We start from the raw sequence: 27,754 nt of genomic DNA, 5'->3' as shown, positions 1-27,754 counted from the left end.
TAATAGATTAAAGCCTAGCAAAGACTAAACAACAGACTCAATGACATGGAAAGGTTTTATAGCACCAATGACTGTTTCCTAAGACACTTGAGGGGCCTGTATCACTTTAAAGTATTATCTTGTAAACAAGACCAAAAATATTTAGTTGATCTGTATTTTGAGCATAAATATTTATAAATTCTATTAAAAAAAACAAATATAGCATGACTAGAGCGACCAATATTGTAAAATCTAAGTATATTGAAAAATATAAAGATATATAAAAGGCTTCCATAATGCAATCATGCACAGGTAAACTGCTCCATTCAATTACACAGAAATGATTTTCTACAGTTATGTACACGTAGCTCCATGACAAGTCTATTCAAGAAAAAATTGTAAGAGACTCTCTAATTAACCGCTGTATAGGGACTTAAATGTAACTGATCAAATGAATCTACCAACAATTTTTTAAAAAAGCAATAAAGCGATGATCATAAGGAGAAATCAACATAACCTCTGATTAGGTGTTCTCTAATGGGGTTGTGCTCTAACCCCAAGGGCATATATTCCACTTTGTTTTGCTTTGTTTTTAATTCAATAGCAAACGTAAAAAGCAATAGCAAAATTAGGTGACAGTGTGTAGCATTCACCTATTAGCAAATCAAAAGAGTTACTGGCAGGTATGGTCTTTTCAGACAATGTTCTTTGGCTCTAAATTAAGCAGCTACAACACTACTACTGTGAAGTTTTTTTTGAAAATAAAAAATATCAACTAGCCTGTTTAAACATTTATGACTACTTCATGGCTATCTGCCAATTTGTAAAAAAAAAAAAAAAAAAAAGAAAAGGAAAAGAAAAGAAAAGAAAAGAAAAAGAAAAAGAAAAGGAAAAAGAAAACAGAAAAGGAAAAAGAACCACAAAAAAGTGGGCATGTGGTAGGGCACAACCAAACAAAACGCCTGGTTGGTGATTCAAATTATTATTTAAATAATAATTACCTAAAATACATGCTTTTCCTTTAACTATGCATGTATAATCAATGTGGATCAAGACAGATCATTTATAATATGACTATGAGTTTGTTACATTTTATTATTCATGAAGACAATCACAATGCATACTCAAGAGGGAAAAAGTGTTTGCAGGTATCAGCTGTGCAGAAGAAAGTGTGACTGTGTAGAACTTAAAAGAAAAAAAATCAGAATCAATATAATTTGGACTTTTCCAAGTAAGAGTGGCTGTCACATTAAATTTCTCAAATACCCCTAATAATCTATAAAGGAATACTCAAAATAACTTATTGAAAAACTATTTAGGTATGACATAAAAAGAATTTAGTTAGTATTTAGAATGAGAATTTTAATTTTATGCTTTTTAAAGTTTAAGCTATATTGCTTATAAATAATTAGCACACACAGTTATAAAGCAGCTGAAAATTATTCCATAAAAACAAACATGGAACACTATTTCCCCTTGCTTATAGGATTGTCTTTGATGTCTTGATTACACGTGATGAAAACTGTATAAATTAGACAAATTTAATAGATGATTTTCAATTTTAGAACCCATAAGTTATCATTTATTATTTGGAAAGAAAATTATTTTCCTTGTTTTTGAGGAGTTAACAGCGAAAAGTGCACGGAGTAAATGGCCCTGGCCGTCCCAGGGCATCAACACACTCGCGAGGAAGAGACAAACTCATCACAGGACATGAAGAGCCCTTCACAGTCTGCTCAAAATTTTTACTGGCTATCCTAATTCAATAAATATATCCTAAAAATAAAAAAAAAAAATTAAAGCCAAACTTATGTTTAACTTTTTAATTCATTTTCTTCATTCTAAACTGTTCAATTAATGCTCTCATGGCTTTATAGATTTCCCAAACATATATCTCAGTTTGCCAGAGACATAATACATCTCATAAGGAAACTAAAAGGCCTTGTTTCTTCGGAAGGTGTTTTACAAATTAAATTGCTATCAAGGGAAGAAAACATTTCTAAATAAGGTCATAAACCTCACACATTTGATACACGTCTGGACTCAGATGTACTTATACAGAACTGTAAAGATAAAATGGTCATCACAGTACATGTAAACATCTATTCAGATTGATAGAGAGCAAACCAAATGACAAGATGATATTATTAACAGTCGTCTCCAGACAGGACAAAACAGAGCTTGCTCATGTAGTCACAAAGCTAAATTCAGGCAGTGATGTTCTCTCTCTGGTGGAAAAAGAAAACACTTATTAAAAAAAATTTTTTTTAAATAAAAAGAATCCAAAATTCAAATCACAGTACTGAACTATCTCTAGCTTAATAAAACATTTTTTAAAATTCTTTTTGAAAGAATCAAAATGATAAAATTACCATTAGACTAAAGTGATTTTAACAAAACCTCTGTATCATGCCTTCTGAAAACATTGTGTCAAAATCACAGCACTATAAAACATCAATTATTAAAATTTTGGGTGAGAAAATTTACTAACTGGTCAGGTGGTATTTTTTACATAGAACTGTGTATAGGCAAAGACTTTTTTAAAAATCATGTACAAGCCTCAAGTAACTATAAATACACCAAAACCAAATTTCTTAAAGTATCCCAATGATTTTCAAAATAATTACAAGGATACCTCATGTCCTTAAGCTCTAAACAATGATCATTTAATGCTTTAATTTTCCTCTGATGTAAAATTCTACATCAAGCATCAAGTGCAACAATAAAAATTGTAAAAGGAACATATAATGAGACAGTGCCTGGCATACAGAGGAGGACTAACTTTAGATAGGTCAGATGAGTGGATGAAATAAAGAAATAGAGGTGAAACTTAGATCAAATATAAAGTGGATATAAAAGTAAAATAAAATATTTACTTATTAAGTAACAAGCACAAAAAACTAACAAACTATATAAAAGTTGAAACAGCTGATAGTGGCAATTATGCCCAGCATTGTTCTCCTTCCCTAAGAGAACAGGGCATCTATTTAGAAGGTTGTGTTCCACATAAGTGCATATATGGGAAGAGACAAAAACACTCTTTTCTACAGACTGGATCCATATTGCTCTTTAGTTCAAGGGATAGACAAAAAGTATCTTCTGCTATCTAGGAGAAGCATGTCTTCTTTTTGCCTTATCAGGATTTTATACTGGGCAGTATACTGGTGGTTTAAAATCTGTTAGAAAATGTCCATTTTTAGTTAATGAATTTTAGAAGAAAAAAAAAAGTCCTGGAAGAAAAAACAGAGCTTGAGTATTCCAGAACTTCTTTTAAGAACAATCCTGTTTTGAAGGCTTAACTGACTTTTTTTAAGGGTATGGAACTTACAGATAGTTATATAAATGCTCAACTAATTAATTAGCTAAAGCTACTTTTCTATAATTAGCCTATATTCAGTGCGGGGGGGGGGAGATATATTTTGATAAAATCTGCATAGTACTGTGATACAGCCACTAATATTTCAACAGATCAAATAGGCAAACATTTGATTTCTTTTGTGTCATTATATCCTATGGTTCGTGTTGCGAGTACAATGGAATACAGCTCCTCCTTCGTCCCACTTCCCAAGAAACAGTTCTGGTAACAAATTACTTTCTTCAATGAGGCTTAGCCATACTTGCTACAAGTGACCAGCTAAAACAGTGAAGTCTTTATCTTCATAGTAACTACTGGTTTGTTACATTTGACCATTTTACAATGAACAGAACCTATGGAATACTCTTTTATTTCCTGCAACAAGCTTTCATTAAATGTCTGGGCAGCAGTTACTTATTTGTTTAAAAAAAAAAAGTTACAATTATCCAATAACATTTAAAACATTGTTTAGAGATTTAAAAAAAAAATGCAATGTGACAACCATCCCTTGAGGTAATCCTAATCAATCTTTTAACCAGAAACATATAATTTCCCCTGTAGTTGCCTACATTACCTTAGTCTTTCTCCCACTCCCATCTCTACTCCCATATCTACAACCAGATAACCATGTGTGCACAATAAAGCAGCAAACTGATCAAAACAGCTGTAGAATTAAAAAAGTTTCTACTTTTAGGTGGGATACTGTGGAAGAATGGAGATGGGGGAAAAAAGATATAAATCTGGATTTGTTGGGGAAAAAAAGAAAATAGGTAAATATTCTTTTTAAAACCATGTTTGAACGCGAAGAGAAAAGCCATAAATGGGAATAACAAGAACTTGTAAATACAGAAGTTTATTTGTATGTTATAGGCTAAATGCAACTTGTGCTGGCAAATGCAAGCATTTGGAGACATATATACAAAATTTTAGCAAGCGGTAGTGTATGAACTACTGTAATCAAATCTAAGTTGTTACCGCTGATGAAAAAACATCAGATGGGAATAACTGGCTTATATATAAAATTGTTTTAGAATCAAATACTAATGTATCTCCAGGGACATGAGCTATAAAAGAGACTTTAGAGATCATTCAGTCCATCCCTTTTCAGTTTATGAGGAAGGAACAAACTCTGTGCAAGGTAAGAGACTTATGTAAGGTTACAGAGTTAGACACAGAGATGAGGACAAAAGCCAAATCTAATAATAAAATGGCCCCAGTGACTGAGGAGACTATTAGATTTTTAGAAAATTGATAAGAATTAACAAGGGAGGTAATTGTCAACCTCATTATTATAAATGTAAATATCCATTCATTCATTATTTCATCCAACAAACATCTAAATGCTCACATGAGCCAGGTTTACTATAAGCACTAGAGATAAAAAGATGAATAAGACATGGTCCCCTTCCTAGAGGAGCTTGCAATCTAGTGGGGGAAGACAGACATATAAACCAGATAAATTATATTACAACATTAAATATTATAACAGAGATATGAACAAAGTGCTTTTTAAAAGGGTAAACATGAACTGCCTAAAGACCAAGAAGTCTACTAATTCTGTGCAGTATTTTGAGGTAAAGACTAACATGGTTATCACAATCTCATGGTTGATTAATAATTAGGAAGGACACAGCAGCAGAGTTCTGTAATTTTTCCCTTTAGTTGGTACTAAAATCACAATGCTTATACTAAGAATACAGTACTTTCACTTGCTCACTATGATTTTTATAAAGTTGGTACTGAAATCAAAATGCTTATATTAACTTTAGGTAAACCACTCAATTTCTAACAGTCTGTTTTCTTATTAGAAAAAAAAGAACTACCATCTACTTTTAAAAGGTATCTTAGGTTTTAAATGAAAAAATGTGTACATAGAATACTAGTATTTAGAAACACACTCATAAATTAAAACTCAATAGCAACACACCACTAACATCAATAATGAATTGCAGATTAGTGCTTATAAAATTACAACTGTGTATCTAGCGAATACTGGGAATATGTAATCCTCATATTAGAGGACCAAAGAGTCATTATTTGGTCTTCTGATTCATTCAAAGCACCAACTTAAAATAAGGAAATTCTTAAGTTATTAGGCAATTTCAAGCTAGGGAAATTGATAAGCTATTTATGAGCTTAACTGAATAGAATTGGTCATTTCAGTTACATTTCTAGGGAAATTTATAATAAATTTTGAAACTATCATCAAACCATAAAGCCAAAAATAGAATGGAGATTTAACTGGCCTTGGAAAGATTTACTTTCTTTATAATACCTGTTTGGTGTAAAGAGAAGAAACGTGAGCCTCTGCCAATTTGGCATCTTTCACGACTACTAAAAAGAAAAGAAAACAAGCTTACCTAATGAATCAGAATAGCACATAGTAAACATACAAGAAACTACATAAAAATATACCACAGTCTATGTAAACTTAAAGTCGTTAATTTAGAAAATGGAATATGAGCTTGAAATTTGAAATATAAATGTGTACTAACTGCAAATCAAACATTCCTATAAAATAGTATTGGCACAAAAAACACACAACTATGACCCCAAGTGTAAGGGGGGAAAAGACACAAGTTATATTATGGCCAAAGACTGGTACTGGTGAGATTAGTTTTGGCTGGGCTGGTCCCCAAATGGAAGAAAGTAATTTTTATTAAAATGCAGTTTAAAAGAAAGATAAAAAGAAAAAAACACTATAATCGTGAGAAGCAGAAATACTTGAATATAAGGATTTGAAAAGATACAATAACCTAGTTATCTCCTACCCTCATTCTACAAACAATATATTTCCTAAAAACAGTTAACTTTCAAAATTATATTCACGTGCTAGAGAAATCCACTTAAGAAAAAAAAATCACAGTACTGTTGCAAATGTGAAAGATTTTTATATAAGTATAGTAAATGCACACTTAAAATATCAGACTGGAACACTTACCAAACAGTGTTTTCCTAAAGTAGTATCTATAGTACATTTCTTTATTCATACATCTTCAAATGGTCAAGTTTTCTTTCATACATCCAAAATGTAATATGAAGTTGTCTTATTCACCAAATGTTAGCGCTACTTGAAGTCTGGTTCCAAACTAATCAGCCTGCTTTTAAATTTTAAGACATCTGTTGAAAATTTATATGATCAAACCAAACTGAAGTGGTATAAGTTTTAAACATTGGATTGCACATCATTGTAAAGGTACCAGTAACCATTATTATTTAGTGATTATAGCTCCTTTTGATAGGGGGAAGGCAGAACACCATCTGGAATGGTCTGTTTCATTTTCTCTCTTTTTTTTTTCTTTTTTCTTTTTTTTCCTTTTTCTTTTTTCTTTTTTAAATCAAGGAACATTGTCATGAATTTTTTTTTTGTCATTGTTTTTTTTTCTTTTCTTTTTTTCTTTTAAGAGACCATTCCACTTTATTTTTAGCATCCAGACGCATAAGGACTCATATGTAAAGCAGTCATACACCATTATCATTAACACCCATGTGATAAAATACATACACAAATCCAACAAACGGCTAATACATAGTAAAGCCTAAGCATACTACTATGCAATATTATGAATACATAACTTGGAGGCTTTAGTTAGCGCACTATGTCATCTATTCATTTTTGAAAACATTCATTAAGATTTTAAATGCAAATTCATTCCTTATTTGGAGTAAAACAAAATCCTCTATGTTATAACAAGTATTGGGTCATAAGTATTCAAATCTATTCATTAATTTACAAATAACCCAAAGAATTCTGTAATGTTCAATAGAAGTATGTAATAAAAACATTGCATATGTCCTATTTGTGATGTCTTTATCAATTGTTTACTGAAATAAAATGCAAACATCAATCTTCAAAATACAAGATCAGAAGGTAGTTTTCTTCTCTTTTATCTATTTGTGAAATCCATCGTCATCATATTTTACCAAAAATTTTTTTTACAAATATGGAAAAGTACATTAGATAATACTAATGAAACACAGGCAGAGTTCTAGCATATGCAGATCAATGATCAGTCAAATCATCTTCTCCAAGAACGAGATTCATTGTCCTCTTCTTCTTCGTCATCATCTTGAAGTAATGAGTCATCCACCAAAGACTCTTCCTGAAACTTTAGGTTAAGATGTATTTAGGAATTTACCCAAAAAAAAAAAAAAAACAAAAAACAAAAAACAAAAAAAACAAATAACACAAAGAAAAAACAAGAAAAAGAAATAAAAGAAATAAAAGAATGAAAAGGAAAAAAAGAAAAGAAACAAAAGAAACAGAAAGAAAAAAAAGTAACACTTTTAAACACTGTTCTCTCTCAAGAGTTGAACACAAATGGTCATTTCTATAGCTAGAGCGCTTAGGAGAACAAAGTAAAGCAGCCTTGTCCACGTCCTCTCTACAGTACCTGGTGTACTGCTCACATAAAGTGAGCAGTAAACATCCAAGTGAGGTCCACACATGCCACTTCTCTAACGAATCATGCCACCTGCTGTACTTCAAACACTGCTCAATGCTTCTTTTAAAAAAAAGAATACATTTCACTGATATACCCTAACTCAACACTCACCAACTTATAAAAATCCTATCACAATTTCAATTTTTTTTTTTTTGCTATATATCCTTTTTAAAAAAAAGAAATTAAAAAACAAAAGCAAGAACCTCTGTCTTTTTCCCACTCCCTTCACAAAGCCTCTCAGGCTGCTTTCGCAAACTTTCCAAAATACCTAATACCAGGAGCTCGCCTGCTTTCTCCCCATTCAATTCAAACTCATGGAAGGACATAGGTATAATCTAAAATATAAAATGACAAATCATGTACATGAGTTTCAAATACACATTTATTCTTGCATTTGACTATGGATATGCGTAACAGATTTGAAATGCTCTGCAAACAAAATGAAGCAGCATTATGGAAATCTAACAAATGTAAAACAATCTTTTAGTTTCTTTACCTTACCTTTATTTTTTAACTTCTTCAAATTTTTTCTATGACTGTTTTCATGATTAAACAAAATAGCGTTGTTTCTTTAAGTCTTTGTCTCAAGTCTTTTAAAATTCACTCTCCCTTCTTACCCTGGCCAGACCTTTTATCCGAGTAGCTAGTGTTACTTACAGAAACTGCACTCTGCCATATTTATCCTGATGCTAGACTCTTCTGAAACACCTTTCACTTGCTTAGCCCCAGCACACAGGAGCAGAACACTATTTTATCATTCAGGGCTCGGCTCTATTGGTAATAGACCTTTAGGATTATTATGGACAGACAAAATCATTCCTTCCTAGGGGTTCCCATAGCATGTTGTTCAAATCTGCATTCGGCACATCAGTATGCCTATCACTGTAATTTGTTTCTTCTGTCTCTGCCACCACCCTCCTTTCCAGATCATAAGCTCCTTGATGATAGGGACCGTGTCTTATTCATTTTCGTGCCTATCACAAAATCTACCACATAGCAGGTAGTCACTCTAATGAACTAAAGCAATATAAATTTTAAAAGAAGGCTGAAATGTTGATACAGCAATTAAGTAAAATAGATACCCTAGAACTTAACATATTATTACAAGATTTCCTGTGGATAAAAATCTAGTGAATAATTATTATCTTCTACAGTAATTGAAAATTGATATATCACATGTTATTTTTGGGTTAGCAATTCACAATTCTTCTCATTAATCCAGAAAATATAAAGTAGTCTGCATTTATCTGATTTCCCCTGTCTGGAATATAATTTAGAAATAAAAGTATTATGTTAAAATTACAGCCATTGTTTTTTTTTTAAAAAATCACCTTTTATAAATGAACTATGAATAATGATGGGAAAACAAATGAAAAAAAAAACATACTTCCTCTTCATCAGGTTCAACTTCTTCAGTTTCCACAGCTGACATGTTAGCTATTGGTTTATTCCATGCAAGCTTTAAATCCTGCCCTTTGAAGCGAGCTCCATGAAGTGCAGCCTACAACAATTAAGAATGCGGGAGTAAAGAACGTTAACAATTTGAATTGTTAATGTCTAATATTCAAAGAACTAAACTCAAAGACAGTTGCTTTTTCATTTGCTAGTCACTTATCCTCAATTTACTGTTATAATTACTACTTTATAGTTATTTACTTCTTAAAAATCGTACTAGTGATGTACAATGTTCTTTAAAGTAAACAATTTCTCATAAACAACTATCATTTCACTCCTGGCCAAAATTTGAATAGGAAAAAAATTATTTATCAATGTACAGTAAATTACAATTTACTGATAACTACTATTTGGATATCAATTCCAATAGACATCAAGATTTTGGCTCTAGCTTCTGAACCAATATCTATTTTAAGATAAACAGAGCAAATGAATTCTACATGCTATATAGTAACCTATTAACTAGAAAGCTATAAAAATATAAATCTGCATATAAAATGTCACATTATTTTCAAGTTAATGATCAAAATCACCGCAAAATGATATATAACTAATGCAAAACTATATAAACATCTTAATGAAAGAAAAAAGTAACAACTCTGAACTTTTCCACAGAAAAGTACAATATTTCCTATAAAACATTTTATAACTGATAACAGTTGAACTCAAAGAATGGTCAAGCCTAAGGTCTTCCAATAATAAGTAGCTGCTTTGGAAAACAGCATATTTAAAGTAATATGAATGAACATAAATCAGTGTTAAAGTACATTTTAAAGTAACTCTTGGTCACAAAGATATAAAAAAAAGTACAGAATAGTATGAAGTGTAGAAACAATTACATATTCAATGACATCTGAACATGAGTTATGTGTGGAATTAATGCTCCCATGTACAAAATTTAAAACTATACATATAAATTTATGATAAATTTAAAAGATTACATGCCTATTAAAATTCAGCTTAAGAGTTTTCAGTTCATGCTTAATCACAATGCTACACAATTTTAAAATGCATTTTGACGCTGAAGTCATTACTGTTAAGAAATGACAAATGTTTTCCTCTTTATTCAAAACAGGAAATGTAAAAAGAACAAAACTGTAACCAGCAATATCTACAGTAAATCTGGGTAGTTGGTTTTGCTTCTTAAATTGGGTCTTTGCTGTGTACATCCTACCTAGACTTTAACTCACAATCCTCCTGCTTCAGCCTCCTACTCAATAGCAATATAACTACCCAATACTACACTGTACAGTAACAGCGTACTGATGAATATTTCTAAAGACCTAATTCTATCCATCTCTATATTCAACACCACACATTTCAAATTTGTACAGTGAACTTTTATACAACACCACACATTTCAAATTCGTACAGTTTATAACTGGAGGAAGGATCAAAAGGTTGTGACAACAGTACCAATGCCACAGCTATGGGCTCCTTACAGTAAATCCATGAGAAGACGAATGCTGAAGAGAACGCCGTAGCAAAGAGACTGATCCAAAAGCTCACTCCCTCATGGCTAGGAGAATGCTGACACTATCAGGCTGCTGAGGAACTGATAGTCTTCCCTATCACGGGACTCTGCATGCCAATTCTGGTAAAACGGTGAGAAGACTGCTACAGGGTAGCTACCCACTTTCTAGTTGAATTTCGGGCCTCCTACAGGTGGGAAGGAATCTCATGTGTGGCACTGTGAACTGGACTAAAGCCATAGCTAGGAGGTCAGAGGCCCACTGTTAAGTGTGTTCAATGGTCAGGCTGTCAAAAGGCACCCTAAATATTTTCCTTATATTCACAGACCAGGGCCGCTCAACCTCAAAGAAGCTTCCTGCGGCAACACTCAGCAGTTAGTCATGGTCAAAGTGCTGAGACTCCAAGGCGAGGGCTCAGTCTTCAATGGGACATTCTTATCCCCACACACCTCCCAGGCTGACGGAACGTTGAGTAAGAGAAGGCACAAAGAATGATAATGTTGGAGGGAGAGAAGTGTCTAAAACGCTGTCTGTCTTCTGGACATGACATAGCCACTGCAACAGGAGCTCACATAAGCTGTGGTTATTTGCACAAGATTAAGACAGCTCTAAGTCCCTGCAGATAAAGTATTCTCCAGATCTCATGCTGACTGAGAAGCTATCTGCAATAGACAGCTGCTAGGGAAGAAGCCTTCTTTATTGAAGGCAGTGCCACTACTAGGTTTCCCATTCTCTAACACCCATACAGACATGGACAGCAGTAGGCCATATGTAGGCTATCAAAAAAACAAAACAAAACAAACAAAAAAAAAGACAAAAACCAAATAACGATGATATCAAGTTGGATGAGGAACTTGTCAGGAGGGATCTAGGAGTTAAGAGGACAAAACTGGGAGTAGATATGATATTTCATATATGTAGAAAATTCTCAAGAATAAAACAATGAACTTGTTACTAGATACTTTTTACGGGTGTATTTAATTTTTAATGAACTTTGTTCATTAGAAAATTTTAACAATCCAGGCTACAAAAATTGGTGATACAATTTTAAATCTTAGATCCCTAAAGCTAAAAGTTACTCAAGAAACCTAAGCTTTTCTGATGTTATAAGAAACATTTAAATGTTCTGATCACTTTCATTGTAGCAAAGCCCATTTAAAGAAGTTAGTACGTATTTCCGGTAATTTACATATACAGAATTCTTTCTATAACTCATCCATTTATTTGTTTATATATATACACATATATATATGTATATATATTTGCATATATAGTTATATATTTTTATCTATTTGATTTCTTCCAGACAAGGTTTCTGTTTGTTTAATTTGTTTTGGATTTTCAAGAGTTTCTCTGTGTAGCCCTGGCTCTCCTGGACCTTGCTCTGTAGACCAGGCTGGTCTCAAACTCAGCTCTGTCTGCCTCTGCCTCCCAAGTGCTATGGTTAAAGGAGTATACCACCACACCCAGCTTCATTTTTTATGTTTTTAAAAATTAAATTTTAAGCCATTTATTATTCCTGACTGTCATTCTCCTAAGACTAAGAGATAAGCATCACTACATAAATAATTTAAGACAGAGTACATTGCTAGTAGATTTCAAGGGAATCCCCTGGAGCTGTAGTTACAGGTGTTAGAAAGCTCAGATACGACTGCTGGAAACTGAACTCAGACTCTCTGCAAGAGCATACTTATTTTAACCACCAAGTCACCTCTTCAGCCCCTTTTTAACTTTTTAATTATATTTTTAGAAAATAGTTATTCTTTGATTCTAACAGAAAGCTTAAATTATTTATATATTAGAGCTTATGAGCCTTTTCCTTCATAAATATCATGCTATGACTTAAATAGTCCTCACTTACACTAGATAATTTTAAAACTTTTTCTAATGTACCTGTTTGTTTTGTGTCTGAATTCCTGTGTATGTAGCCTAGCCCTTGACATAGGATGCCCTTAGTCATTCTACACACCACTTTTTGAGACAAGGTCACCCATTAAAACTAGAGTTGGTTAGCATGGCTAGAATGGCTGACTTGTTGGCAAGAAAGAGCCGGGTTTCTCCCCATGTCTACCTCGCAGTGGTGAGATTGCAGAAGGCAAGAGCAGGCGACAGGCATCCATGCCTTCCACAATAAGCACTTTTCTGACTCAGCATCTCCAAGGGTACTTCTGCTTTACATTTATAGTGTGTGTGTGTGTGTGTGTGTGCGTGCGCGTGCGCACTTATGCTACCTGTGTACAGATGCCACAAAGGCCAGAGGAGAGTGTCAGAGCCCCTGAGGCTGCGGTGACAGGTAGCTAAGGGTGCTGTAAGTCAAACCTGAGTCATCTGAAGAGCAGTGGCGCTCTTGCTGCTGAGACATCTCTCTCATCTTACTGTGAGTTTTTCTGAGGAAGAGCTGGGGTTTTGTTAAGCCAGGATTTCCCATAGACTTTAGCTAACAGGTATTTTGTTTTTCAGTTTGAACTTAAATTTTAAAACTTAAAATGAGATGTAATGCCTTGATCTTTGTTGTCATCTTCATGCATGCCTCCTACCCCCAGTCAGCTGCCCAAATAACAATTTAATAATTTTTTTGTGCTCCTCCACCCTGCACCCTCGAGACAGAACTTCTCAGTTTAACAGTCATGGCTTTCCAGGAACTCCCTTTGTAGACCAGGCTGGCATCAAATGGAGAAATCCACCTGTGCTGGGATTAAAAGCGTGTACCAACATTTTATGCTTTTATACAGCTCTTCTGTGATTCTTTAAAAAATCCATATATGTGCAGTAATATTCTTTTAGTAGTTTTACCTTGAAGTATAATTGGGCATAGAAATTAAAATGCTCATTAAATTGTCTAGAAAAATATACCAGAAAAGACCATTAGCAAAAGCTGAACTTCCTTTTCTCAAAAATGCCTACCCTTTATCCTGAATCCATGTTGTCTTACACTTTTATGTCAGAATCTTTTTTTATTTTATAAAATGCTGATGAAAATAAGTAGCAAACTTTTATTTTATATTCTTTCTTGGGCAAACAAGAGTGAGTATAGACCAAGCTGGCCTTACACTCAAAGATATCTGCCTGCTTCTGCCTCCGCCCCTCCCTCCAGAGTGCTGGAATTAAAGGCATGTGTCACAACCAGCTGGACCAAAAGGTCTTAAGGTAAGAGATCCAGACTGAGATCTTAGATCTAGAATTGCAATGAAGGAATGGAGAGCTTTTTTAAAATGTGCAAAAAAATGAGCTTAATCTCCAGCATCACTGAACAAAAGCCCTGATTTTAAAAGACAACTCTAACATCAGGAAATCCTATTTTTCAAAATAATCTCCCTGTGCCAACATCTTCACCCCATAACTAGATTATTTCAGGGTTCCAGGTGAACACGTTTTTAACACTAATGAGATCTAATCTTTCACCTGTTAAAATGCCCTGGAAGTAAGAATAAATAAGCTCTCAATCTTCTATTGTGCTAGCAGGAGTATTCACTTACAATGATGACATAGCAACTTAGGTTTGTCGAAAAACTCATTTGACCGTCACTTAAAAGCTTCAGAAAAGCATCTTCATCTTCCATTCATATGATTTTGATATACAAGCAAGGACAAATATTTAATATTGTCTGTATAATGTCTTAAAGAATCTACAGGGCAAAAAAGTTCACCCCAACCCCCAACACACACCTTTTCCCTAGTACTCTTTGGAGATAGCTTGCAGGATAACGCACTTCTCACATTAAGCATGAAGACAAGAGAACTGACCTCTCGTCCCCAGAGTCACAGCATTAAGGGGATCCTTATATCAGCCTGAGCTCAGTGAGAGACCCTACCTCAATATAAGATGAGAGCAATCAACAAAAAGACATTGGACCTCACCATCTGGTCTCCACAAGCACATGATCATACATGTAAGCAGACCTGTGACCACACAATGTAAGGATGCATGCATGCATATATGCATACATACATATACATGAAGATATTTCTGCGCTTTTATAATCCAGTTTTATGAGACAATTCAAGTACATACGCCTTTAATCCTGGCACTTGGAAGGCAAAGGCAGGTGGATCTCTGTGAGGTCAATGCCAGCCTGGGCCACAGTGGTCAGCCAGAGCTACATAGGAAGGCCCTGCTTATAAATAAATAAATAAATAAATAAATAAATAAATAGATAGATAGATAGATAGATAGATAGATAAATAAATAATGACAATTCAAAGCATACAGATTAAGGTAAGGATATTATAAGACTTTAAGATTCATATTATTGCTTAACCAAGTAACAGCAGTCTAGTCAGGAGTTTGCTAAGATGAAGATGCTCCTCTAGAACTTGTTCTGCTAGGACTGGAAACTAGTAGGTAAAGGATAAATAAAAAGGGTGGGCAACAGAACTATACTTTCTCTACATCCACCTTAGATAACTTTTACCATTCATTCCACTAATTCACACTTTGTTCTGAGCAAGATAAAATAATAAACAGTAGAAAGTGATGTGACCCTATGTAGTGACAATTTTGAAATTTTGGCCTCTTTAAAAAACACAGAAATAAGAATATGTTTTAATTTTAATCCTGGGTGTGGCAATATGGGACAGTCCAAAGCAGCGGATTATAATTTCCCTCATGCTCTAGCAGAGGTGTGACTTTGCCAGCTGAAGATGTTTTCTGCAACTGTGGGACATTTGGAATTCTGGGACCTTTCCAGAGCACGTATAAATGCCAGGACCCCAAGAAGTGGGGTTGGTGGCTGCTGAGTGTTCAGGGGCTGGCTGTGATCTGTTAGTAGTTGTGCTCAAAGAAGAAACAAAAGGAAAGAAATCAGATTCAGGGATCTAGCTATCTCTGTCTCTCTCTCCAAAATCCTTCTTACTATCCTATATGGGATAGGGGGTAAAACTGTGGGAGAAAGGGTAGAAAAGAATAACATACAAAGTAGTAACGACCAGCTCTTTAACTTCTATAAAAAGAACGTATAACATGTTCAGTTAATATATCTTAAAGTCAACCTAAAATCTGGTGTCAAATTTTATATACTTTATATTATATTTATATTATATACAGATTTCTTAAGAAAATAAGAATATTTTTGTGGGCACAAACTTGCACTTAAAATATTCTACCTTCTGTCAAAGTACAGTTTAATTTATATTAAAACTTCAGAAAATACTAATCAATTACATCTGAAGTTTTAACAAATTATTTTTATACTTACGGCTTCTGCTTCTGCTCTTGTCTTGAATGTAATTATTGCATGAAGTGAAGAGTCATCAATCTGACAGTCCTCAATTTCACCATATTGCTGTAAATTAACAAATTATTTCCTAAAAGTGTTTTGAAACATCTAAAACCCCCAATGGCACTAGAAGAGTAATAAACATAATCCAGAATTCATAATAACCCCTATCACGAGGCAAATAATTCATTACACTTAGTCCTATCTGCCAATCTCAGCTCTAATCCTATACTTTCCAGAATTAGCAACATTTAACTCTATTTGAATTCTAATGGATGAAACATTGGTTAAAGTCTCATTACTCCAACCTCAGGACAAGGTAAATTTGTTCTTGAAGAGCATACTCAACCATCAGAACAAATTATGAAATTCTAGAATTATTTCCAATAAAAGGAGGAAAAGATTGAGAGAATTTAAGCACCTTTTCCAATTAGTCGAGCAAATTATCAAAATGAAGATACACGACAAATACAGAACACATAGAAATTTCACTCTGACTAAAATGGGTTCACTTACTATGTATGCATTTACACTATGGTAAACAAAATTCAGAACCCTTAAATACTAAGCATGCATTATGGCTGATCAGAGTTTATTGCTTTTGTCCCATAAAGATTTTTGTAAACAGCAGTTTTACTACACAAGAATTAGTCCTTTTTACATTAATATCTTTCCTTCTCATTCCATAATAAAACAACCATACACTAATTAAAACAAATTTTTGTGAACAAATTTAAACTTGAACAAGTTTTTAATATCTTCAAGATTTTGTTTCCTCATCTATAAAATAGACACAATAAAATATTATTCTTGGTGTCAATTTGACTACATCTGGAATTAACTAAAATCCAAAGGCTGGTCACACCTGTGATGAAATTATTAATTAAATTTATTTGATGTAAGAATAACCACTTATTGGGATTTGGATTTTTGAGGTAGGAATATACATCTTTAACCAATGTTATTTTGAACAAAGATATACCTTTAATCTATACCGCGTCTTCTGCTGGAAGCCTATATAAAGGACATGAAAGGAGGAGGCTGGCTCTCTCTGCCTAGTGGCTCTCACTCTCCTTTTCTGGCACGAATAGTCTATTTGTTTAGGATTCTAGTGCATTCTGAAGACCAGCTGAGACATCCAGCATTGTGAAGTGAACAACTACTAGAATCATGGGTTGTCTGTTGGTAGGGCAACCATTATTGGCCTAGCTGGAACATTCTAATAAATCTCCTTTCCTTTCTCTCTCTCCTCCCTCCTTCCCTCTCTCGGTCCTAGCTGGACCATTTTAATAAATATCCCCTCCCCTCCCCTCCTTCCCTTTCCCTCCCTCCCTCCCTCCATGTGTGTGTGTGTGTGTGTGTGTGTGTGTGTACATAAAATCATAAGTTCTGTTCCTCTAGAGAAGCCCCACCAAATCAGTGTTAATTCAAATTATTCCTAATATTCCCTTTAAGTTTTAGCTGTTTTTATTACTATTACTGGTCTCCCTAGACAAAAATTTAAAAGCATTTTGCTAACCACAGTTGTTCTAACCTCCTGTGCTCAGAGATAAAAAGATTAAAAAAGATAAAAACTCTGAAACGTGTACTCTTGCTTAACACTAGTATTTTTGATAAATAAATTTCAACTACAAACTGAATAGAATTCAAAATCATCAAAGTACTTCCATCCTAAGTTTCTGAATATTTATTTCTTAAGCCTTTTAGTCCCAGTGAAACATGACTAAAATGAACTCACCTTGTCTGGATTACTTTTGCAAATGATTGCTACTCCTAAGTAGCCGAATGCTGTACGCAGATCACTTAACTGTCTAGATCTCCTTTCCTTTGCAGAAGTAGGAACTGAGCGGGGGAGAACTGAGCTTTATCTCCAAGCACCTTTCCAGTTCTCATTCTCTATCCCTCTGAATCCAACAAGTGCACAACTCTCCAGATTACCCACTCGGTAGATATTAATCACTTCAGCTACTTCTTACACATCAATCATTTCTTTTATAACTTCCTTATATTCAGATAGAGCATTAACTATTAGCTGGGAGTGAGTGTCAAACACTAAAAGCCACCTTATACCACTAACAAGTTTACCTATTCTTCTAGTTCTCCATTTCAGGTTTACTAAATGTTGAACCTCCCTCATTAATCTTTGTATCACATGCCAGGGGTAAACATATTCCTCTGAGTCCCTAAGCTATATGTTTAGTAAGCTATAGTTTATCTTAAACCGATTTGTGTCAAGCCAATGTATCTTCAAGAAGTAAGAGTAAAGGTCTGCTTCTTCCTCTCTCTGAAGTATTTATTACCAGAATACCCAGGGCAATGGTGATACTCAGTAACTTCAGGTCAGGATGACACTACAGACTAAGATGGTAGGATGAAGGGTAAGGTGAGTGTAACCTCCACTCTGCACATTAGCCCAGAGGTCTAAGTAAACAATGGGTGACTAGGAGCTCAAACCTGCTTCTCTTCCAAGCGACTCTATTGCCATTAGATAAACTCTCTAAAAATGGCCTGAATAAACCAACTTTTATATCATACATCAAAAGTAGATCTTGCTTCAGTCCTATTCAACTCTATCAAGATTATATTATTAACAAAACCTCAGTTTCGTTAAAAATCTAAATGTTTTATATAAAAATGCCAATTTTTCCTTAAATTATCAACATAAACTTACTTACTCTTGAGGTCCCTTACTAAAACAGTGAAGTTTAAATCATGAACCTTATAATATTTAAAGGTATATCTAATTTAAGAATTATAACATTTCAGCCAGTAAGTGAATCTGAGGACAACCTGGTCTATTCAAATAAAAAGATTTCTAACATTTCTCACAAACAAAAAGACCCTGTTTCTATTTTAAACTAAAAAATGAAAAAATACTACAAATGAAGGAAATCCCGTGTATCGCTGATTTAAATTACATGTCACTTTCTTAACTTTCTCTTTGCTTGCATCCATTAACCTGAGCAGCAATTATTGGTAGTATTTTGCTAGGTGGTAAGAAAGTACCGCGAAATGAGGAAGAAGATCTTCTCTATCACTCTCTGTAAATGCAGAAATCTCCAACGCTCTGGGTCGGTGATCCACTACAGCATGCCCAGGCACACCTCGGCCTCGACCTCTCCCCCTGCCCCGTCCATGAGCTGCACCTCGACCTCTTGTATGAATTCCTCTACCTCGACCAGATGAAAGAATTCCTCTTTTAGCAGCCTAGAAGGAAAAAACGCATAGGTTACACAATGTGGTAACTAGGCAATGAAACCTCTAATATGAAATGTCCGACTCTATGTTTCTGAGTTTAGAGTTTCAAATTTTGAAATATTTGCATTGATTTCGCTTGTTGAGCACATCAAGTTTCAAATTAGGAGTACTACACCTGTGTTAAACTTAAGCCAAGTGTTATATCTTGGGAAATGATTCAAACTTTTATGCTGTTTGAGATAGTATTTAGATAATCATATAGCATTAAATATTCTAAAATAACTAAATGTACTCTCTTAAAGTATTTAAAATATAACAACTTTAAAAAATATTTATAATTTCATTACATTATTTTTGTCTCTTTCCACCATATAGGTTCCAGGAAACAATTCAAGTCATAAGGTCTGTCAGCAGGCACTTCACACAGAGCCAACCTGCCACCTTATCCTTCTTCCCTCTCAAACTAAGTTCATCCTCTAAGACATCAAAAAACACATGACAAAAAGACTAGTAACTCTGGATCTCTTAACACAGAATGCTGGACATCACTTCAAAAGTCAAGTTAATACAGATTGCAGCATAACCTACAGAGATAAGAAACATTTTTTCTCACTGAACTATATTCTAGACTTTCAAGTTCTAATTTTCAAATGCATATATCTAGCTTATTATCTCTTGACCCAGCTAATATTGTTTCCAAATGCATTATTTTATCACACCATAGACAAATACAGAATATTAATACTCTGCCACATAGTTTCTTTTGTGTAGTATACCATTCCTTCATTCTACAAACATTCTATAAATACCTGTGCCAGTAGTCCTTGACCTCAGGTGCAATCTCAGTTTGTGCAATTGACACAGTACTTGAAGTGCTTACCATGCAAGCATGAGAACCTAAGGTCAATCCCAAGCACCTACATAGCAAAGTCTTAATGCACGTGTGTAATCACAGCAGCTGGGGAGACACACATAGGGAGATCCCTGGGCCAGCCACCCAGCCGAGCCAAACCAATGAGCTCCAGTCTCAGTGAACACTTGGAGCTTGAGGGATACACCCAACATTAATGTCTGTCCTCCAGTCTCCACATATGCATTAGCTCCTGCCCACACATGCAACTTAAATACAAATACATGAATGCAAACCACACAAATTCAATTCCTAGACAATTAAATTACTGAAAGTGACTCTTAGGACATGGGTTCTGTTTTAAGCACCCACATGTACCTGACAGTCCCAGGGGCTCCCGTAACCTCTTCTGGCCTACATGGATGCAATCTGTGCACACAGTACCCAAACATACATGCATACTGGCAAGCATTCATTCAGAAATAAAATAAACTGTGGACGTAACTCATCTGTAATTTGGCAATTAGCTGGACGTTAAGGGTAAACAAAGGGTGGAGTCACACAAGACTCCTTGCACAGTTCTAGTTCGGGAAACTATATATACAAACTGTAGAAGCAAGATGAGGGTCTATGGCATCCAAGTAAAAACATCAAATCCTAATTTACCAAAAATAAACATAAAATCAAATAATAATGATAAATGAAATAAGCCAAGCACAGAAAGACAAGCACTTTAAGAATACATTTACACGCTAAATTTAATTTCTCATAGAAACAGAAGAATGGGTATTAGTAAGAACTGTGCTGGCAACGTGGAAAGTAGAGAAACTTTGGTCAAATGGACAACAGTAAGCTGTACCAACCGCTGCGCAGCATGGCAAATAGACTTGATCAAAGTATGTGGAAAGAGCAAGAGAAGAAAAATTTTCAATCTATTTTCACAAGAACTTAAGTATGTGAGGTGATGAATAGATTACTCTGATAATTCATTCCATGATGTATATACATACGTATACTGAAAAATGTTGTATAGCATATACAATTAAAATTTTAAAATAAAACAAATTTAAAAAATTTTAAAAAGGTTAGCCAGCAGTGGTAGCGTACCCCTCTAATCCGAGTACTTGAAAGGCAGAGAGTCAAAGGGATCTCTGACTTCCAGGCCAGCCTAGTCTACAGAGTAAGTTTCAGTACAGTCAGGGCTACACAGAGCAACCCTGTTTTGGAAAAAGAAAGGTATAAGGGGGTAAGATTAAATATACCACAAGTATGCCCTGAAGAGAATTAATGACAAAACAGATTCTCCTTGAAGAGTAAACTCCAGCAGCCTATAATTTGAAGTTTAAACCTAAAGCCTCCAAGAAATCCTATAGCCAAACAGCATAATCAATATGACCTTTCAAAATGTATTTGATCTTAAAATATTTGCTTACTAATCTCTATTAAAAAAATAGAAAAATTAATATGATGAGCATATTCTGGAGTCTATTGTATTACTGCATATATGAGTATTGACTGTAAATCAAATCTGAATCATCATAAAAGATTGGAAAATACTATTCTATCTTTGGTTGAATTACAACAAGCAAAATACGGAACAATAATTTTTGTTATTTATTCACTAAATTTTATCAAAAATTTTATAATGATATTTCATTTTTTACATCAATGGCATGGAATATTCATATTGAGAAACTTATTTTAAAATATAAGAAGCCCAATATCTTGGGTTACACATATAGACAAAACAGATCATGTTTCAAGTGAACTCAAGTGCAGATTTAGGGCAACATTTCACAGCTTTTCCTAACTCTCAGATAAGATGGAGCCTAGGACATGTCCAGCAGATATCCAAAGTTAAATTGTTAATACTTGAACAGCACTAAACATATTTTACTGTATTGTAAAGTGAGAAAAAAATCAGTGTCAGCAAAACTTTTAAAAAAAAATATACTCCTGGGGCATGGTGTTCCCAGCCCTTGGAAGGCAGAGGCAGACAGATCAGAGTTTGAGGCCAGCCTGATCTACAGAGAGAGTTCCAGGACAGTCAGGGCTACAGAGAAACCCTGTCTCAAAACAAACAAACAAAAAAATATACGCAAATTATGTAAAAAAAACCTACAATATTAAAAAATACTACATTTATTTATGTCAGGCAATAGTGAATATAGACATTAATATACTTTCATATTTTATTATATATTTTTGCTAAATATTAAACATCCATGGTTTATAAGAGATCAATTCCACTAGAAGTTTCTCATATAATAGCGATATAACTAAATTATAAGTTAGTTTATACTCTTTTAAAACACCCACAGCACCATCTATAGGCGAAACTTAAATAAGCATGTTTTCAACAGATTTATAATGCTGACTTTTTGGCAATTCAGCACAACATGCATGTATGACATTACATATACAAAGACTCTTTCTAAACAAACACCTATAAAGCCCTTAATTATATTTAACCACAAGAAAAAAACAAAAACAAAACCATAAAGAGAACAAAACCATAAAGAGAACTAAAATTCAGTAGAAACGAGGCGCCAGGGTGTTGAAGCGGAGGCAGAGTGTCAGCGAACGCCAGTTTCTCAGGCCAGCAGAGTCTCAGAGGGCCAAAGTTCCAAATTCAGTCCCTGAGACAACACAGTAAAAGAGAGAACCCCCATTCCCATAGACTGTCCTCTGACATAATCAAACTAATAAGCAAATATAAAATTGCTTTTTTGAAAACTATGTTCTCCAGTAGTTTAGTAAAATTAGCCTCTTTCCTCTCTATCCTAACACGAGAGACAGAGAGAGAGAGAGAGAGAGAGAGAGAGAGAGAGAGAGATTATGTATAAAGTAGACAGTAATTGTGAACTAGAACCGAGAAGCACATTTTCATGCTAACCATAACTATATCTGCTTCTTTCAAGTGAACTCTGCAGCTGTGATACTTGTGGCTTGATACATACTTCCAGCTGTAATTCTGTATATTTTCTCCTAAGTTCAGTGACTTCTTCTCCAGCCTGCATCTTCTTATATAAATCCAATTCTGTGTCAAGCAGTTCTTTCTGCATCTGAAAGTCATTAATGTTTCAAATAACAATTAATACTCTGAACTTATGTTAACACTTTTCTAAGATATTTTTCTCATGTTCATTCTAGTACTAGCTCCCCCACCTCACTTATTTTCTGTTTTGTGGCAGAGGCTAGTTCCACAGTCTAGATTCTCCTGTGTTGGCCTCAAAAAGGCCAGGATTTTAGTATGTGTTACCATGTCAACCAACATTTGTTACTATTGCCAATAATATTAGTCTAGTTTGTAAGCTTCCTTATTCCTTTTATTCTCACTGATTTCCCTAAAATTGTCTAAACCATAGCCAACATGCGATTTCATGAATAATGTAATAACTTTGGGGGAAAAAACAAAACCATGGGGCTAATGAGCAATATCAACTATCTTTATGTACGTAAACACATGGATTTTAGCTATATTGGAGGATAAAACACAAATGAATGATGGTGGTTCCACATAAGAAGTGGGGTTAGGGATGGAATGTATCAGGGCTTGGGGTTTGAGGTGGGACAGAATCCTATGTATATCTCTTATGTACTTTTAAACCATGTTAATGTGAGTTATTAAAAAAAAAATTAAAAAGTTAAACTAAGCCAGTAAGAATAAGGCCAGGAAAAAAGAATCCAAAGCTGAAAACTAAATAAAATAGACTAACTTTATCTAATTAGTAGTAATTACTAAATGAAATAAAAGCTAACTGACATCATAATCTGATTTAATCTTTAATGGAATGTAATTACTTAGTAAGGGATATAAATAAAGTTTGAATCCAGCATAAATATTGGAAACAACACTGCAACAATTGTATTCTGAATGGATTGTGACTCTACCTGAATGAATAAACAGACTTATGTTATGTGGCCAAGCTGTCATTATGGAAACTGGCAGTGGAATATAAGTTTAAAAAAGAATAACCATGTAATCACATTAAAATTAGAAAAATCAGCATGGTTTCATACATATATAGATGAAATATAAATACTTTACACCTATATTCTATCACTCTTACCATCTGGAAAGAGTGTGGTCATTTGTTTGTATCACCTAGATTAAAACACCTAGATTTTCTCTTTGCAAATAAATAGAATCCATTCTGGACAGTGAAGCTAGGACACTCATGTCACTCGACTTTTATATCACCAGTTCCAATACATAGTTCTTGGCCACACAGTCTTGGCCACTTTATCCTCAAACTACCTTCCCAAAATTATCCATAATAATTTTCTAATAGCTGACTTTATACCTGTAAGAACTAGGACAGTTGTGAATAATCAGATTCTTAACAAACAATGTATCCTTAAAAAAAAAAAATTTGATATTTTTATTTTAAAGCTCTTTTTTTAAGATTTATTTATTCATTTATTTATCATGTATGGGTATTTTGCCTGCATGTACATCTGTGTACTATGTGTGTTCAGTGCATTTGGGGGCCAAAAGAAGGAATCAGATCCTCTTGAACTGGAGTTACAGACAGATGTTAGCTACCAAGAGAGGGAGTTGAACCTAGATCATCTGGAAGAGCAGCAAACGCACTTAACCTCTATGCCATCTCTCCAAACTCATGTTTGATATCTTTAATAAGAAGTCATAGCCGGGCGGTGGTGGCGCATGCCTGTGATCCCAGCACTTTGGAGGCAGAGGCAGACAGATTTCTGAGTTCGAGGCCAGCCTGGTCTACAGAGTGAGTTCCAGGACAGCCAGGGCTACAGAGAGAAACCAGAAAAAAGTCATGTGACTAACAAACCAGAATACCTGTGTCTTTGTTTTTATACTTTTAGGAAGACAGCGTCCAGGAGATGTAGATTTAACCTCATCTTTCAGCTTGGTAATATTTTTTGTCAAAATCTCTAATGTTTTCATTATTTCTGCTTTATCTTCAGACTTCATGGTTTTGTTTTTCTCTAGTTTTGAAATTAGCATCTGCCAAATTTTAAAACAGAAGTTAAAGAGACTTAGTCCTACCATTGATAAGAAAACAGTAGAGTAAAATAGTTAAAACAAATAAAATTTTGTGTAATTCGTATGTTCTCAACAAAGCTGACAGACCCTTAGAATATACAGACAGAAGCACAGACCTGGTAATGCTAACAGCAGCTTAATGATCATCAGTTTACTTTATGAAGAATGTAAGTTCTAAGTGACCAGAAAAGTAGAATGGGAAATCGCATAGAATTATGTTCTCCTAGTTACAACAGCTTTAGCTTTTTACATAAAGCATTGTGGCTTAATAAGGTATATCCAAAATATGAAAAGACTATATTTCTAATCTTATAGCAGGATTTTGGGACAGTCTTACTCTGGAGCCTCAAACTAAGCAATTTGACAGCTTCAGTCTCCCCATGTAATGAGATTATGGTTAAGGCACCACTGTAAACCAAAAAAACATCTGTTGTGCAATTAACATTTTCACCTCAAGCTGAACTAGACATAGTCCAGATGTGGCTTTTGACTATTGTGTAACACAGGAGTAGAGGGTCCAAATTATTGAAGTATATATCACCGATGAGAAAATGATTTTGTTTCATTATGCACTGACCAAAAACTATTGTACAGTACCAGACCTAAGTAAACTTATTTCATGATTATATAACCATATTTCATGATTCCACCTAACTATACCCATCACTTTATGTAAGTTTCTTCAACTCCAATGCTAATTAATACACAATGGTGATAATACACTTATTAACTTTTTCACTTTTACCACTACTAATTACAGTAAATGTGTACTGTGAATTCTCACTGCTAATTAAATAGATTAAATTCACTAAAAATATCCACACTGGTAATTCTGTCAAATTTAAATTTACTAATTTACCTTCTGTGTTTCAATGTGCTTTTCTAAAATTTCTTGTTTCCTTTTTCTTACATCCTGCTGAAGTTTCAGTGCCTCCTAAAAGAATCAAATCATTTGAATATAACTAAAGATAAAACAATACAAGGGAAAAGCAGTTTTAGCTGAAGCACAGCAACAAAAACAATATAAAACATTTCTGTCTGTAAAACTTAGACCATACATACAAGTTTCAAAAATGAACCAGAGGAAAACTTTGTGTAAACGAGTGTAAAAGAGTAATTATTGTGACAGAGGAAGATCAAAGCCTCCAGTCTGACCTGTGGTAAGCACCGTAACAGACGCACAGGCAACCCAAATGGAAAGGGCCTCCCATATGCAGATGTGTGTTATACTACCTGTGCTTACCTGCTTCTTCTTCTGTGCTTCATTATTATCAACTGCAGGGGTAGAAACTAGTAAGGTTTTTTGTGCAGCCTTCAAAGCAGCTGGATTGTACACCGTTTTTGTAAGACCAGTAGATGTAGACAACACCTACCAACACAAATTCAATTTCTTAAAAAAGAGTGTTATCAATCGTATCAATTTCTTCATTATTAATAAGAATTATTAATAATTCTTAAGTCTTGCTTTTTAAGAAACTCCAACTTTAGAGCATTTCTGCCTAAAATTAACTGTTGAAGTAAATGTATTATCTAGCTATAATAACTAAATCACATTTCATGTCTTGAATGGTATGAATGGTATGAATGAGCAAGAAGCCATATAACAAACAAACTCCTGGTGACTTAATACCTATAACAAAAAACAAACAACAAAGAAAAGCAAAGACAAACATGCAAAACAGAAAATCAAAGGGAAGGCTGTCATTATTATATTTATGACTAAAGCCCAGGAAGAAGTGGACTACCGTCCTACAAACATTTCAGTATGAGCACTGTGATCCTATGAGCACTGTGATCCATAGTTCACAGTCAATGAAGCAGCTGTGCTCCATTCCCTACAAGCCCTTCTTCCTCTCTGAAGCGATCTTAATCTCACATGTAGTACAAGCTAAAGCACGAATTATTTTTCTTTCCTTTCCAATTCTTACAGATTTTTATTCCTTCAGCTATGACATAAAAATGCCACTGAATTTGTTAGGTGATATTAACTACTTAATAACAAATAGAACAAAACCAAGAAGAACCTGATGTCTTCCTTCCTAGCTACCCTGCAAAGCTCTGGACACAAAGATCTAGTCTTTCTCTTCTTTGAGATTCTTGAACCTAAGTCTTTTTAATACAGAATTATGAGATTTTTGTGTAAGTAAACTTGAGAAGTGGGGTATCCTCAATTTTCACATCTATAAAACTGGGCGGTTCATCTTGAGAGTGTCTATAACACAAACCCAAAGAGCTCTCTCCTTCTCACTTGTTTTATCATTTTACTATTCGTATCTAAAACATGATAGATAATATTTTTACATTACAGTAAGCAAAAGATTATAGGTTAAAATGAAAAACCCTTTAAAACGTAAGGTTTAATAATAACAAGAACAATAATAAAATAATAATATAGACAGCGCTGACAGGCTACTTTTTATTCTGTCACCAAGTTCCATGAGATGACTGATTCTTAGAAAAGACAGTATCAACAGAGTCTATAAAACCTAAGCAAGTAATCCTGCATGCACCATGATTTTCCAGAGAAAATATTACTTACAACTTCTTAAGAGTAACTGAGCTACAAATATGATACAGAAAAATGAAAGACTGTAAATAAAAAATATTAGCCAAATTACCCTAATATCTGATGTAGCAGAAATCTGGAGACTACTTTCTGATCTTTCACCATGAAATCAGAGGAAAAACAAAAACCATGGGCAACTTATTACTCTAGTCTAAACGACGTAAAACTATCATTATTCTAGCTTCACAGAGCACA

General features: G+C 34.1%; 1 protein-coding gene across 10 annotated transcripts in view; it reads right to left on the bottom strand.

Moving 5' to 3' along the window:
• Positions 1–220: 220 nt before the first annotated feature.
• The window catches only part of Rbm26 (RNA binding motif protein 26), a 68,544-nt gene continuing 41,010 nt past the window's right edge, over positions 221–27,754 (bottom strand). For 7 of the 10 annotated variants that reach the window (XM_052190727.1, XM_052190733.1, XM_052190735.1 and 4 more), the window contains 10 exons: positions 26,237–26,362; positions 25,853–25,927; positions 24,787–24,954; positions 22,931–23,035; positions 18,929–19,129; positions 15,902–15,988; positions 9,167–9,280; positions 6,276–7,443; positions 5,610–5,668; positions 221–2,207 (listed from right to left, as the gene is read on the bottom strand). In XM_052190727.1, the coding sequence (XP_052046687.1) occupies positions 7,354–7,443; positions 9,167–9,280; positions 15,902–15,988; positions 18,929–19,129; positions 22,931–23,035; positions 24,787–24,954; positions 25,853–25,927; positions 26,237–26,362 (966 nt within the window). In that variant the 3' untranslated portion in view covers positions 221–2,207; positions 5,610–5,668; positions 6,276–7,353. The remainder of the gene's footprint in view (positions 2,208–5,609; positions 5,669–6,275; positions 7,444–9,166; positions 9,281–15,901; positions 15,989–18,928; positions 19,130–22,930; positions 23,036–24,786; positions 24,955–25,852; positions 25,928–26,236; positions 26,363–27,754) is intronic. The other 3 variants (XM_052190732.1, XM_052190734.1, XM_052190728.1) reach the window with 2 other exon arrangements.

Source organism: Apodemus sylvaticus, chromosome 8 (genome assembly GCF_947179515.1).
Source record: "Apodemus sylvaticus chromosome 8, mApoSyl1.1, whole genome shotgun sequence".
In the NCBI taxonomy this organism is placed as follows: domain Eukaryota; kingdom Metazoa; phylum Chordata; class Mammalia; order Rodentia; family Muridae; genus Apodemus; species Apodemus sylvaticus.
This window is presented reverse-complemented; position numbering and strand designations above follow the sequence as displayed.